General features: G+C 37.3%; 1 protein-coding gene across 1 annotated transcript in view; it reads right to left on the reverse strand.

Annotated features, from left to right (window-relative positions):
* LOC124788536 (26S proteasome non-ATPase regulatory subunit 6-like) overlaps positions 1-17,431 on the reverse strand; it is a 139,755-nt gene that overhangs the window by 71,897 nt on the left and 50,427 nt on the right. The window contains exon 2 of the mRNA XM_047255805.1: positions 5,651-5,856. Coding sequence (XP_047111761.1) covers positions 5,651-5,856 — 206 coding nt within the window. The remainder of the gene's footprint in view (positions 1-5,650; positions 5,857-17,431) is intronic.

The following is a 17,431-nucleotide window of genomic DNA, read 5'->3' on the forward strand; positions in this document are numbered from 1 at the left end:
AGTTTTCCATATAAAAACTCAAGTTCTTACACTGAACTGCAACATTTCAAAATCTTCAAACTCTGAAATCAGAAGTAAAGTGAGTAGTGAGTGGTATCTTCTCACAAATAATGAGAAAGTTTTGTTGTAGTCCAGTCCAGACAATTGAGTAAAGCCTTGAGTGACAAGTTGAACTTTATGTTTGGGCCATTCTTCAGTTTTTGATGCTTGAATTTGGAAAATCCACTTTGAGTCTGTTGGCTGATGGGTCTCTTTTGGCATGATGACAGAAGTTTCATTCATTTGATGCACTTTGAATTCATTTCTATTTTACTCATTTCTATTTTATCTGTCTAGATCCAAGTTTGCCTCTTCAAATATGTTTGGTTCTAGACAATCTACATAGTTCACGTCATATCTGGATGGATGTTTAATCTGGCTCCTGTCACATAGACTGTAAGACTGCTGCTGAGCTTTGAGTGGTTATTTGTGATCTTGACCCACCTCTCCTTGTGCTATTTCTCATCTTCAGCTGGTGGCTCAATATCATGTTCTCCATCTTTGCCTTCAGATTCTTCTTTGTTTGAATCTAAAATAGGAAACAAATTATGTAAACTGACACAATCCTGCTTCAAAAACAGGTTTATGGATGGTCATGATTCCCTCACAGAAATTCATGCTGTGGAATTCGATGATATTCTTGTTTTCTGGACCAAAAAGTTTTTAATTGCAAGATTCTCTCTGATATCTGAACACAATAATTAATTTTCTTGGTCTTTGAATCCAACTTCTGGGAGAATAATTTAGAAATACGGCTGAATGCTTCTGTTCTGAAAGTTTCCAAGTGTAAGATTTGCGGTTTTCTGCCTGACTATAATTTATATGGTATTGTGTTTCTTTTCAATTGCAGTCCAATTCAATATATTGTATAAACAGTGGTATTAGCTGCCTCCACCCACAAAATTTTTGGAAAACTCCCTGCAATGATCAGGGTCCTCTAAGACTCAACAATTGTCCTGTTTCCACACTCTACAGTCCCGTTTTGTTGAGGAGTATGCGGTGCCACTGTCTTGAGTCCTCTTGATGTTCTTCTTCAAGTGTTCCATGCCTCAATCAACCGAGATGGTCTCTGTACTTTCAGGCACATCATCTCAAATTTCTTGGAATGATCAAAAATGTCGGATTTACTTCTCAAGAAACAGGTGCGACAGATACCAGATGTGTCATCTGTTGAATGCTACAAAATACTTTGCACCACTGAGTGATCTGACCTGCACTGGTCTGCATTCACTGCTGTATATAAAAGCACCAATTTCCAAATTCCTTGCTTCAATTTTCTCATTAAAAGGTAAGACTTTCCATACTGACACACTTCACAAAAGAATGACGCTGCTTCAGACATGCTTATTTCCTTGATAAGATCTGTTTTGATGAACTTTGCAATCAATTTGACATTTATATGAGTCAATCTTTTGTAACAGGTTTTGAGGTTATTCACCATTGACAAATTCGCTTCACATAGGTATTTGATACAAAAAACATTCTGCAAATCAGCTCTCTTGTTTTATTCCTTGGTCAATGACACATCCATCACGAGAGACATTTGCAAACTTGTCTACAAAGCTCAACTCAAAACCATTCATTGTACAAACACAGACAGAAAACAATACTTCATTTTGGGACACACAATATATCATCAATCTGTCCATCTACCCAACAACCCTTTACAAATTTCTTTATTTTAATTGTTCTAATTCTCTTCACCTCTCATTTAGTGTTATCTGCAAAAGAAATTGCAATGTTTTGACATTCACGAATTTCACTGAACCATTCCTGCCAAAAAGTGATGTGCCACAATTCACCTTCAGCAAATAGCTTCAAGTGCACAGCTATCTGATGAGAAATTCTGTAGCCAATTCTCACATGAGTCTCTTCCCAGGATGACCAACATCCCACAAATAACTGAAATATTTTTATCAGTAGCACGAGCTCTCAAAACTGACATGGTCATTGTTGAAAAGAAGCAACTCATCTTATACCTTCCATTGCCACCATATTACAAAGAATACTTTTTATTAAGTGGTAACTTACTTTGTTTGAAAAGCTGTCTTTCACTTCAAGGATTACTGCCTTTATTTCATTATCAACATATTAGTTGTACTCTGCCGCTTGATTTACTGCGTAGTGACATCTTAAATTGAATGTCTATACATGATTTCATACTTTGTGACACACTAAACACTGTGCACTGCAGTCATGTTCAGGGAAAAGGTACATATCCTCCCTTGCAGCATTGGAATATGGTAGTGCTGAGGACTTGCTGTTAAGAGTGCTTGCTGCTTCTGTCATGTCTAAATGAACTGATGGGTGGGACTGGCAGCCAACACAGCCCACGCTCTTTCCGTTGCTCTAAAATGTTGCTCTATTTACTTCTCATGGCTCTATACTCCCATCAGCTTTGCTGAAAAGCCCTTGTCCCATTGAAAAAAATTAGAGCCAGGAAGTTCAGGTGATCTCACAGGCCTTGCTTTATGTCCAAAAAATATCAGAAATGTTGTTTATTGACAAGCCCATTCACATGAAAGATTGCCTCTTCAGGAGGCACCACAAGATTTGTCAGAAATGATTCATCCTGATTAATTACCAGTATGTCCAGTTAAGTTGTGCAGAAATTTCACCTACTTACTTTCTCTCTCAGCTGTAGCTGTTGAGCCATTTGCATCCTATAAGGATTATACTTTAAATCCTGTTTCACAGTCCTCTGTAAAGACCTGCAAGGTATTTAAATGCTGTGGAATGTTAACTGAGGAATCACTACGAGCCTTGTTGCAGAGCTGCATGAACTTGTTGGATATTTTCCAGAATTTGAATTGTAATTTCAGGTCCCTTATGTTTTACAGTGGTTACAGAAGTCATCTCACACCATATGGCAGTCCCTTCCACAACCATGTTGTGAACGGAACGGAATGGCATAGTATGTGGATCCAATTAGATGTGGTAGATGGTGTGAGAACATCTAAATGTTTGCAGCCTGGCCAATTAAATGTTCTATTTCCTATGAGCCACCCTGTATTGACAACACAATATTGTTTAAAAAGAACAGCAACAGCCATTCAGTTAACACAATTTATGTACCAAGGACATCATTGATTAGTATACAGGACTGTGAAACACGTATTTTCAATAGGTTGCACAAATATTGAATATTGTTACTGACAAACCACCTCTTTTAAAATGCAAGATGAAGACATCTCCCCCCCCCCCCCCCCCCAAACCCAGAAAACCAACCCTGATTCACTGCAAGAATTTTAAACACACACTCACATGCATATATGGGTGGATGGGAAGGGGGGGGGATGAGCTTTACCATTGCCATAGCTTGGAAGATTGAATTTTCAGAGCTGGGTAGCTGTAAGATTATTAGGACTCAAAGGAATTACAGACATTGGTTACAAATTGACTTTGATTTAAATCGATGGGGAAGATTGAAAATTTGTGCTGGACCAGGTTTCAAACCAGGTTCTCCTGCTTACTAGGCAGATGCGCTGACCAATGTGCCATCTGTACACAGTAGTCATTGCAATTGCATGGACTAGCTTAGCATGCCTCCTGTCAGACCCAAATTCTCACCCTATCCACAGACTTTGAATATAGCACCTCTTGCCCATAAGAGTTCAAGCCTGTTCTTTCAGACGTCCCCAAAAGAACAGATCCCCAAAAGAACAGATACAACACATACATGTAAGATTATTGCATGTATTGATGAAAATTCACTTCCTATCAGACAACAGCATCAGGCGTCACTTAAACTAATTTAGCTCCTCATTTTCAAATGTATACTTGACCCTAGAGTGATTGCCACAAAGAGATGGTGGCTATGAAAGTGGGTAGACAGGACTAAACAAAGTCAAAAAGAATATTGCATTGAACAACATTGTTAAAATTTACTTCTAACAAATTTACAACTATTCATCTTCAGATTTTCAAAATAAGAAAATAAACAACTCTATCAAATATTCAAATGTGAAAAACCTGCAGGGTGTTCACACTGTTGTCTGATAACAATGGTAAAATGGTAAAAACCATGGTTAAATAGTACAAACTAAGTTCTCAGGTTCCCACAGAGAAATGCTAAATGTATTTCTAGCAATGCGGTCTTGTTACAGACGGTGACCATTTGACAATGATCATTTTCATATGAATAGCAATGGTATCTTAGAAGATCTACTGCACACATTCCAGGTGGGAATGGTTGGAAGGGAACAGTGTGGATGTTAATGAGTGTGGCTCTGAAATTCCTCACATGTTAATCCCACAGAATAGCTGACTTTATGAAATAGCACTTTCGGTCATTTGACACCCTGCACGTCTTCAAATCATTTCTGAAGCTTATGCTGCATATAAAAATGTTCAACAAATCATAGGCATATTACCAAATATTAAGAAATTACCACAGTTGATCCTTGTTGTGATGATGATGATGATGATGATTAAGTCCCATACTCCGTGACAGAGAGTAGGGGAACGATGTGGGGGACCCACACTGCCGTACTAGGCAAGGTCCTAGTGGAGCTGGTTAGCCACTGCCTTCCTCTGACCTTAATGGGGATGAATGATGATGATGAAGATGACGCAACAACACCCAGTCATCTCGAGGCAGGGAAAATCCCTGACCCTGCCCGGAATCGAACCCAGGACCTCGTGCTCAGGAAGCGAGAACGATACCGCGATACCACGAGCAGCAGACTGTCTAGTGTTATCTAATTTGAAAGTGAGTGAACATTTTCTAAATGTTTGCGAATTGTGTAACTGAGGCGGGATGTGGGTACCAGTCCAGTATTCACCTGGCCGCATATGGGAAACCACCTAAAAAACACGTGCATGCGGGCCAGCACACCAGCCATCATCGTAAATTTGCCAGGTGGATTCAACCCTGGGCTGGCGCGCCTCCTGTCTCGGAAACGTGTTAATGCCACGGCTATCATGGAGGGTTGCTGCATCGAATACAGGTTTTCCCAAGTTACGCAACAGGGTTTCGCAAGAACAAAACATTTAAGAGGGATTAAAAACGTGTTTGGACCCGGACTCTAACCAGTTGTACGTAACAAAAACACATGAATGGACTGTGCTACCTGTGTGATCAGATTGTGTACACACTAAATTTCATTTAAAACACACTGGAATTTAGATATGTAGAAGCTGACTTACATGAAACTACAGTGTGGCTAGTGTTTTGTTGTAGAAGGTACCAGAGTGAGCAGTTCTGCGCTGAGGAGACTATGTTCTGCATTCATTGTTTCATTCATTCAACATGTTGTGTAGATGATGATGATGATGATTTGGGTTGAGGGGGCACTCAACATCATGATCATCAGCGCCCTGACGAAAAGTTAACATGCAAGTCTCATGGGAGGGGACAAAGACTGTCCCCACATGTGGAGCAGTTTTTAACACATTAAAGTCTGCCACCCGTCCCCACCAATTTAGGGATGAGGTGTGACAAACACAAATGAGTCTTCATAGATGATGAACACACTAAAGTATTCAACTAAAGAAAAGTGGTATCATCATACAATAGAAAGCCAGTAATTAGTCCAATTTCACTGTCACTACCTGTGATAGTTAAACCACATACAATAGCTAATCTAGATTCAAACCCAGTAGTTTTTACCTTTGCTCCAATAGTGCATAGGTATTCTGATTTTTTCATGTACGCTCCCTGAACTTCCATTTCCCCTAAATTCTTCTCTGCATCTTCAATTTCATCATTAAGTTGTTTGAGTTTTTCCATATTACGCTGCTTTAGTCTAGACAACAGTTCTTCATCAACAGTCCATTTTAAGCTCTTGCACCATTCGACATAAATTGGTGCCATTTCTGAAACATTGGAGAATGACATTAATGAAAAGAAATATAGAAAAATTTGTTCATGTTAAATGTAATGTGAATACAAAATTTTAAAAAATTTTCATTGTAATCACCTGTCACAGGGTGTACCACCAACTGCCAAAGGTACCCGAGGATGTTGAAAGAACCGCCATCACCACCCCATTTGGACTGTTCGAGTATCTGTTTATGCCATTCGACCTTAAAAACACCACACAGACTTGGCAACTGTTCATTGGCTCTTTGGTTGGGAAACCAGACACTGCATGTGGGTACATAGACACTTGCTAATTTTCTCTTCCTCATTCGAGAAACATGAACTCCACTTAAATATGGTTTTACAACTGTTACAAGCAAACGGTGTCAAGGGGAACAATGCTAAGTCACAATTCCACCACACAAGAGTCACTTTTCTGGGCCAAGTGGTTTCTGCAAACTGCATCCACCCCCTACCCAAATGGTTCGAGGCTATCAGTACGGTGCCTTTGCCCAAAGACTTTCACGGCCTCCGCCGCTTCCTAGGAACCATAAATTACTACCACAAACACATTCCCCATGCCACCAACATAGAAGCCCCACTGACAGATGCTCTCACAGGCAGTCACATAGACTCCACACATGTGATGCGCATTTGATAACCTCAAGTCAGCCTTACAGATGGCCATTACACTCGCTCACCCCATCCCTGATGCTCCCATCTCGCCTACTGCAGACATGAGTGATACAGCAGTGGGGGCAGTACATCTGCAATCTGTGGGTTCTGTTGTACAGCTGCTCAGATTTTTCTCTCACGAACTGTCAGCTTCTCAATGCAAACAGTCAACCTTCGACTGGGAACTATTTGCTATTTACACCACTATGAAACATTTCCAAGACGATATCAAAGGTCACCATCTCATGGTATTTATTGACCACAAACCACTCGTATACACTTTCCACAACCCATGCAAGGACCCATCCCTAAGGCACTTCTGTCATACAGACCTCATATGCCAGTTTACAACTAACATCAGAGGGGCAGACAACGTAGTCGCTGATTTTTTATCTCATGTGTCTTTACTATCTTCATAACTAGACCTCAACGAACTCCCTAGATTGAAAACAGATGATACTGAACTTGTCGCATTGCACTCAGATAGTAAAACAGAACTCAAACTTGAGTTACAGACACTACCCAGGTTCTCGTCACCATCTGGTGTGACATTTCAACTGGACAAATACGTCTGGTGATTCCCAAACCTCTCCATCAGGACATTTTTAATAGTATTCCTGACTTGGCACACCGTGGCGTATGCACCACCGCATATCTGGTATCCAAACATTTCATTTGGCCTCGGGTGATTAATGTTGCAGATGGGTGCAAGCATGCATGGCTTGTCTGTGTACAAAATAGGACGTCATGAACAGCCCCCTATTGGTACCCCCCCACCGTACCCCGGTGCTTCCTTTACATGTATGCCCTAATATTTCTCTTTGTGCTCCACAATGAAAGGGGGGGGGGGGGGGGGGGGGAGGACCAATGTAGCAACAATCGACGAAGTCGCGTATCAACACCTTTGTTTTCTAAGCTCTTTGGGAGCAGTCTGTGGTTGTGGTGCACAACTGTAAACACATGTGTACCGGGAATCAATTATTTATATGTATATATGTGCTTCAGACCACTAAAATCATACTTATTTTATGGTGGTTAGTGTACATCATTGGATCCTGCAATCCGATAACACTAAACCCATATATGTAGTATAGTGTGTGATGAATCTTGTGAGAAGTTTCTATCTTTGTATGTTTCATTTTATAGTACACTACTTCACTATCTATATTACTATTTATTCTACAGATAGTTATTGCTGAGAAACAAATTATTAGACACCATTCATAAGCAAAGAAATAGTAAATTTAGTGGTGTATGTTGCAAGCAGTTTCAATTTGTACATTCCAAGTTTTTAATTTCTGTGTATGACAAGTCCAGTATTGTTTATATGATGACAAGGATGTTAAGTAAGCACGTAAATAAATAAATAAATAACTAAACTGGGTGCTATAAATTAAGTAGTCTATTTCTTACGGAAAAATATGAAGAAAGAAGTTTTCATGCATATAAAAAATAAAATCTAGTTCAAATCTATTGATAGCAGTAGTTTCTGCTTCAATCAACAGTTGGAGGCCTGTGCTAGTGAACTGCCACTACCAGAAATGTCATTCATGATTTTATTCACAGCTATTGTTTTCTCAGCAGCTGTCGTACGGTAAATATTCCAGAATAAAATTCAGTTGTCAGTTGCACACTGTAAATTATCAATCTATGGTTGTAATTACCAGATCCAATATGTACAGTTTTGATGTATCATTGTGAAGAAGATATTGGTCTTCATATCTAATTTATTGTAAATTATCTATCTATGGTTGCAATTCCCAGGTCCAACATGTACAGTTTTGACATATCATTGTGAACAGATATTAAGCTTCAGAAGTTGACAAATTTGTCTTCCGAAACTGGTAAAGCAAAATAAAAATATCCGTGCAACTGACCAACTGAATTTGACTCTGAAATATTTGTCATTTATAACTGTTGCAGTATATAGATCCTCACCGCAAGACTTACAACTAATTCTACAAAAAACTGAGTATTTATTATGCTATATAGGACACAAATGAAAGTAAACGATAGTCTCACATTGCCATGGCCCCAAAGGACACCAGTTCCAATGCTGTGAGATTTTTTTCCTCTGGGTTATTTTAAGGACAAAGCTTATGTACCCCAGTGCGAACAGTGCTGCAAGAACTACACGACTGCATCATTCCTGCTGTGACAGACATTGACAGAAACATGAAAGTGAACATATGGACAGAATGGATTACTTTTTGAATGTGCCCCTCTGATGAATTGCACAACCATTGAAAATTTGTAGAATGTACCAACACCACAAATTTAGTGAGTGTATCTCTATCCTTTTATGCATAATCCATCTTTTTATATCATAAACTTATAAATAAACACTGCTTTGAAACCTGAAGAATCGCTGAGAATAACCCTGTACTTTGTCAGCCTATTAATCTATAGGGTCTGGTCTTTTATGGTATGGGCTCTGTCTTTTAATGTGTGGGCCCTGGTCTTCCATTTGTAATCTAGTCCTTTGTCTACAGTAGCTACATTTGGACCTGTTGTTGTGGCCAAGCATATCATGACAGTTAATTACTTCAACTTTCTAGATCAGAAAACTTCGCGGCAAGAATCTTTGTAACATAGTCTATGCATAATCCCTTACACCCTTTTTTGTAGCAGCAGTATGCTGTTGAGGTGCATGTCTGTAGCACAAGCCCATATTTCTATTCAATAGCTAGGATAGGGATGGACTGTTCCATAACTTACAGTTTTAAGGGTGTGGGTGGACACGTGGCTAAAAAGGCACAGGGCATTACTGACTTACACACACCATTAATATGATTGATCCACTGAAGGTTTGGGTCCAGGTGGACACCTAGGAATTAAAGCTCTTTGCTTCCACCATCATTATCCCACATTAGATTTTTATGCATGAATGCCTTTAGCTGCCAAGTAGCAAATATTACCACCTGGGATTTACTTACATTGACTTTTGTCTCTGAGCTTGGAAATATGTAATTAATTTTAATACCCAACTAATTGCCAAAAACTGCACTTCCTCACAGTCTTTGCAATAGAAAAAACTGAGTTCGAGATACCATATTATCCACATGAGTTTCTACTTTTGTTTGACCTCCACAAATTCAAACCCTGCATCATTTGTGATATTATTTGGTGTCTCAGCTTGATCTACAACAGGAGCTGGTTTGTCAAAAGGATAGATAAAGTGCTTACTGAACAAATTACTGACGAATTTGTATCTTTTGCTAGGTGGCCCTCATGTCTAATGCTGACTTGTTCACTTTGCACTTTTCTGGTGGTTTTATGTTATTTATAGACTAATCTCAAGTCTGCCTTACCAATGTTGGCTTAATACTCTACTGTATCATTGTTTATCTGTTTCCTCGAGTGTGAAGGGTCTGCATTAAAGGATTTTTGGCTTGATTATATTTTTCCTTAAACATATGTAGTTTCGTTTCTTTATATAAATGGTCAAAATCACATATGTTCTGCCTTCATTTAATTAGACTAGGTGTAAGTTTCAATCTAGTATCCTAGTCATTTCTTTGAAAGAGCAGTAGTAGTTGAAATGCCTCAACACGATTCTATAAAATTCATAACATTTGCTTACTGACTGTTAAGCTTGATAAATGATGTCTCACCTCCCCTGTGCTAGCTTAGCTGCTGCTGCTGCTGCTGCTGATGATGATGATGATGGTGATGATGATGTGAAACCACTTCTTCTCAATTGTTTCAGCTGCTTTTGGTACAGAAAAACTTAAGTACTCTGACAAATGAAAATCAGCACTTTGACAGTTAACATTGCCTTGTGCACTTCTGTTGACTATTGCATATCGTTTTTACTGTAACATGACTCTGTTACCTATGTCAGAGCTTATTATATTTATAAGATTGTAAGTGTTTAATATATCTATCAGTTTTGTGTAAGTTATACTACAGGATTTTGCTTCAATATTTGGGTCTCCAACCACACTTAGTTCAATGTGACCAGTTTGCCTTATTACCTTGTTAAACTAACCCACTTGAAAGAGCATTTATGTCAATAGCAACACCACCTATTTCAATTGCTCTTTCTTTAATGTACAGTTCAAGGAAAGAGATTCTTTTAAATGTAACCCATTCCACCCCTCTGTGTTGTTGCCTGCAGTAACCACCTGCTTACAAGAACCATCTAATTTGTAATACTCAATTTCAATGACTTTCAGACCATGGCGAATTCTCATCCACAAAAACTTGCAGCAAGTTGAGCTTATTCACAAAATACTGCACATTTAGGTGTGTTATCTTAAGATGCACTGACTGATTTTGTTTACTTTTCACTCTGTGTAAGTCACAAAACTTTGGAATAAGGGATTTTAAAGCAGTGGTTTGTTACACAGGTCTTTCACATTGTACTGCAATGAAAATTTATTCACTTCTAACCCTGTCTGTTCACCATGTGAACAGGATTCTTTCTTATCCAGGGTGGTAGTTGCTTCTTGTGCCTAAAAATACTGCTGATTGTAGTCTAGGGTGATTGGGTTCATGGTTTTATGCAGTTCATCACAAAGTCCCACTATTTGGTTCACTAAACTGAGCTTTCCATTTCTGTTTAAGTGAAGTCCATGCATGACATGTTCTTCACACACTATTTTGCTTGTATCTCATAGGTGCAGATGATTTAATTTTTTTACATAGTTCCTGTAGCCTGACACTGTAGCACTCAATTTTTCCCATTAAAAGATGACCACTGATGGAAATCATATTTCACTGATATGATTATTATGGTGACACTCGTGTGGTATAATTTTGTCTATAACTTCCTGTATCTCCGAGTGTTAACATGACTGACTAATATCATCATTTACGAACTTCATGTCTGCATATCTTAGTAAATATACAGTATACCTTTATACTGTTGGATCCACTTCTGTTCGTTATATATATAAATGATATGCCCTCTAGTGTTATGGGTAACTCTAAAATATTTCTGTTTGCTGATGACACTAGCTTGGTCGTAAAGGATGTTGTGTGCAACATTGACTCAGTTTCAAATAGTGCAGTACATGACCTCAGTTCATGGCTTGTAGAAAATAAACTAACTCTAAATCACAGTAAGACCCAGTTTTTACAGTTTCTAACACACAATTCAACAAAACCTGATGTTTTAATTTCACAGAATGGGCATATGATTAGTGAAACTAAACAGTTCAAATTTCTAGGTGTTCAGATAGATAGTAAGCTGTCGTGGAAAGCCCATGTTCAGGATCTTGTTCAAAGACTTAATACTGCCATTTTTACTATTCGAATGGTATCAGAAGTGAGTGATTGTTCAACACGAAAATTAGTGTACTTTGCTTATTTTCATTCGCTATTGTCATATGGTATTATATAAAAGGATATTTTTGGCTCAGAAATGGGAAGTTTGGGCAATAAGTGGTGTTAGTTCACAAACCTCTTGTTGACCTCGGTTCACGAGTATGGATATTTTGACATTGGCCTCTCAATACGTACATTCCTTACTGTCATTTCTTGTTACCAATATCAGTTTATTCCCAAGAATAAGCAGCTTTCACTCGTTTAATAAGCGGCAGAAATCAAACCTGCATTTGGATCGGACTTCCTTAACTCTTGTGCAAAAAGGTGTGCAGTATACTGTGTCACAGGCATATGTTTGGATCTTTCTAAGGCGCGTTTGATGCAGTCGACCACAAGATTCTATTAAATAAATTAGAAGCATTAGGATTAAGAAGGGTAGCTAATGACTAGTTTCTATCATACCTAACGGTTAGGGTACAAAGAGTAGAGATAACACATACTTCAAATAGATCTAAACATTTAGTAAAACACTTATCAGAATAGAAATACATTAATATAGGTGTTCCGCAAGGAAGCATATTAGGATCAATACTGTTCCTGATATACATCAATGACTTTCCCAGTGGTGTTACTCATGGTGGAAAAATTCTCTTCACTGATGACAGCAATATTATACTCACTGAGAAAACAAGAGAACTCCTTGCCGGGAAATCAAATGAAACTCTCAAGGAAGTTTATGATTGGTCAATAAGCAATAAAGTGACACTGAACATAAAGAAAACTAATGCCACGAATTTCAGTTTGAAGAGGAAAAATGACAATGTTAAATTAAATGTAGATGGCACCTCTATAGACTGTGTAACAAATGCAAAATTTCTAGGAATGAATACTGATTCTCAGTTGAAGTGGTGTGAACATACAAAGGTACTTGCAAACAGAATGTCATCAGCATGTTATTCCCTTAGAATCCTATCATCAGTGTGTAACATGCAGTGTCTTTTAGTTGCATATTATTCATATGTACACTCAATTCTTAGCCATGGCATTATTTTTTGGGGAACAAATGCACAAAATATGAACACAATTTTCAAATTCCAGAAAAGATCCACAAGAATAATAACCAAAAATACTAGTCCAGCTCATTGTAAAGATCTGCTCAAAGCACTGAGGATTTTAACTGCTCCATGTGAATACATTTACCAGTCAGTTGTATACATCAAAAATCACATTGGTAATAACTGCACAAACAGCTCTGTCCATGACCATGTGACAAGACTCAACTTACATTTACCAAGGAAAAATAAAGATTAAACTCAAAAAAGCATTTTCTACCAAGGAATAAAACTGTACAATAAATTACCGAAATAGATTAAAGAAATTTCAAAAATAAACTTATTTAAAAAGGCAGCTAAAAAGTACCTGTTGTGGAATACATTTTATGTATTGAAGGATTACTTAGATAAAACATAGTAGGAGTTTGATAAAAAATGTTAGCAAATTAATAATAATAATAATTATTATAAAACATCCGTCATTCCACATAACACCTTCACTTTATGTTTTTTCCTCCTTTTTTCCTTTCTAGAAATACTTACCCCCAAGCTATGCATAGCACAATATTAACACCTCTTCCTCTTTCTGAGCTCAACATCTCACTCATTATGGAGGGATGCTGACTCAGTGTTACAGGATAGCAAATGGGAAGTTACGGTACATAAAATGGCCCAGAGATCACCACAGAGTGTGTGTGTAGTGTGTGCAGTGACTGATAGTGAGATATGAGTGAACAGTGTGGCATTATATTATTTAATAAGTTATTTGTAAAAAAGTATTGTATACCAGGAGTAAATCTAATGATTGTCTCTAACTAGAAGTCTGTAAATACTTTAACATGTCATATATCCTTGTAAAAAAAGAGATCTACAGATGAATAAAGCTGCTGCTGCTGCTACTACTACTACTACTACTACTACTACTGCTAGAATTCCTATGAAAAAGCTGTGTACAAGTTGGGTGCTGAGATTGCTCACAGTAAACCAAAAGCACATCTGACAAAACATTTCAACACAAAGTGTGGTGATGTTTAATCACACTTTCCCTAGACTTTTTGTGTTTATTTGTGATTTTTGATCGAACCTGGATCCATCATTACACACCAGAGCCCAAATAGCAGTCAAAACAATGGACAAAGGTGGTGAATGTGCACCAAAGAAGGCAAAGACCATTCTGTCAGATGGTAAGGTTTTTTGGGTTCCCAAGAAATAATACTCATAGATTACTTGGAAAAGGGCAGAACCATAACTGGACGCTATTATGCATCAGCGTTGGAGCATTTGAAACTATAGTTGGCTGAAAGAAGACCAAAGTTGGCACACAAAAATGTGCTCTTTCAGCAGGATAATGAACCATCCCATGCATCAGTGATAATAATGGTAAAAGGGCATGAAGTCTGCTCTGAATTGGTTCCTATCCACCCTATTCACCAGTCTTAACACCAAGTGACTTCTTCCTGTTCCCTAACTTGAACTTTAGCTTGCTGAGAAGAAATTTACATCAACTGAGGAAGTGACAATTGTAGTCAATGAGTATTTTGAAGTATTTGACACAACCTATTTCTCTAATGGGATGAAAAAGCTGTAAGATCACTGGATGAAGTGTATATCCCTCAAAGGAGGCTGTCAAGAAGTCAGGTAAGTTGTTTATGAAACACACATTTTTTTCTTGCTTTCTTACCAAACATATTAAACCACAATCATATCTCCTTTGTCAGGGCAACTAAAAGATTTTGTGATCTGATGTTTCGTATTTATATTATCATGTAAAATCACATCTCATGTAGCTGGCTATATTTCGCCGATTCTAAACAATGGGTAATAACAAGTAATACTCATGAAAGTAGTAATTAAACGTTACATTTTATTGTAAATAAGTTAGTAAACACAATCTGCAGTTAATTGAGTGCAGACTTCTTGTTTTAAGTGGAAATAAATAATTTTTACGTTATAACATATACCTGAACTGCTAACCTATATGTCTAATTTTCACGGATTGTAAATATTTAAAATTCATGTGTGTTACATGATTTAATTCTTCTTTTAAGTGTTTAGCCCATGTTGCAAAATGTGACAAGTGAGGATGTTGGCAAATGGTAGTCAGACAAGAAATTGTATGTATAGGTTGTAGGCTGGAGTTCCACTGGGCCAATTATAATGGGGAACTTAACGAAGCTCTCCCATGGAACTGTAAGCTCTGAAAAAAGACAAGAGAACCCCTGAACAGGAAGCAAAAATCTGTGCCCTTCAGGCTGAAAGGGGAAAAAGACCATAGGAACTGGCTAAAGATACCAAGTAAGGGGAAAAAGGGAAACATTTATTTTTTTATTTTTTTATTTATTTCGTATTCCATTAATCCGTATTGTGATAAATCACAAGGATGTGGAATGAGTCATGATTACATACAACAGATATAATACACATATATAAAATGACAAAAATGTGCCATAAGATTATGAATAAGTTTGTAGGTTAAAATCAAATCAAAGGTATAGCTCAAGTAATATAAAACAATACCTAAAAAGGAAATATAGTACATTTTCCAAATTAAACAAATAACACACATATATAAAATGACAAAAATGTACCATAAGATTATGAATAAGTTTGTAGGTTAAAATCAAATCAAAGGTATAGCTCAAGTAATATAAAACAATACCTAAAAAGGAAATATAGTACATTTTCCAAATTAAACAGTTAATGTGATCTATAGCAAACAAATTTTTATCAGTATAAAAAATCATTGCTTTATCTGTAGATACTCATCAAGAGAATAGAAGGAATTTACCATTAGGTATTCTCTCAATTTACATTTAAAAGTAGGTAAGACATTAATGTGATCTTTAATACCTGATGGAAGGGAGTTGAAAATTTTTGTGGCTGAATAATGAACACCTTTCTGAACAAGACTTAAATGTTTCAGATCCCTGTGTAGATCATTTTTAGACCTAGTATTATGATCATGACATTCACTATTAGTTTTAAAAAGAGATAGGTTGTTAGAAACAAAAATCATCAAAGAAAATATGAATTGAGAGGTAAGTGTTAATATTTGTAACTTATGAAACAGACTTCTGCAAGAATATCTTGGATGAACACCACTCATGATTCTAACAGCTCTCTTCTGTGCAGTAAATATTTTTTTGGCTAAAGGCTTGTTGCCCCAAAATATTATGCCATACGACATGATAGAATGAAAATAACCAAAGTAGGCAGCTTTAGTAGCGTCCTCATCACCAATGGGGGTGATTACACGCAGAGCATAAGTTGCCACACTGAGCCTTCTATGTAGGTCTAAGATATGCTCAGACCAGTTCAGCTTGCCATCAATTAGAATGCCCAAGAACTTAGATGATTCACAGTGTAGTATATTTTGGTTACCACAGTTTAAGTGGCATACTTCATTTTCTTGTTGAGATGTGTGAAATTGCATATACTGAGTTTTCTGAATGTTTAGAGTTAGTCCGTTGCACTTAAACCAGTGTAGGATGTCAACGAGTACAGCATTACATTTATTTTCTAGGTCACTGTTAGTTCGACTTTCAAGCAGAATAGTGGTGTCATCGGCAAAAAGAGTAAATTTACACTCGGTGTCTGTGCAAAGTGGGAGATCATTGATGAAGATAAGGAAAAGCAAAGGTCCTAGGATGGACCCCTGAGGCACACCACACTTTAATGTGCCCCAATCAGAAGAAATGGGACTATCATTGGCACCATTAATTATCACCTTCTGTTTTCTGTTTTGCAGATATGATTCTATCCATCTACCAATGCTACCTCGCAAGCCATAAAAATTAGCCTTATGTAAGAGAATGTTGTGGTCCACACAGTCAAAGGCAGACAAGTCACAAAAAATTCCAATAGGTGACATTTTATTATTTATTGACTCTAAAATTTCATTTGTGAGAGAAAAAATAGCCTGCTCAGTTGATCTACCTTTTTGGAAACCAAACTGGTTTCTGTTGAGTATGTTGTGGCTGTTAAGATGTTCTACAATTCTTGTATACATTAGTTTCTCTAATACTTTTGAGAAACTACTTAGTAGTGATATTGGACGGTAGTTAGATAAATTAGTTTTGTCACCCTTCTTGAAAAGTGGTTTCACAACAGCAAGCTTTAATCTCTCTGGGACAACACCTTGCTGGATAGACTCATTAAAAATGTGACACAGGACTTGACATATGTGGTCACTACAATGCTTCAGTATTTTTGGTGAAATGTTGTCAATACCAGTGGAATTTTTATTTTTTAAGGCCTTGATGGTATTTTTAACTTCAGTAATAGTAACTGGGGCAATACAAATTGGGTCATACGTGTTAGGGTTAGCTCTGTGTAATAAATGCGTAGCAGCATTTAAGGAACCGTTACAACCTACTTGTTCTGCTGCAGTTATGAAGTGATTGTTGAATATGTTGGAAACTGTTACAGGATTATGAATAACCTCATCCTTATAGCTTATCTCTGTGGTATTAACATTCTTGTTACTCTTGCCACACTCTCTCTTTATAACATTCCAAACTGCTTTTATTTTGTTCTCAGATTTATCAATTTCAGACTTAATATACAGGCTCTTGGATTTGTTTATCACCCT

Source organism: Schistocerca piceifrons, chromosome 3 (assembly GCF_021461385.2).
Source record: "Schistocerca piceifrons isolate TAMUIC-IGC-003096 chromosome 3, iqSchPice1.1, whole genome shotgun sequence".
In the NCBI taxonomy this organism is placed as follows: Eukaryota; Metazoa; Arthropoda; class Insecta; order Orthoptera; family Acrididae; genus Schistocerca; species Schistocerca piceifrons.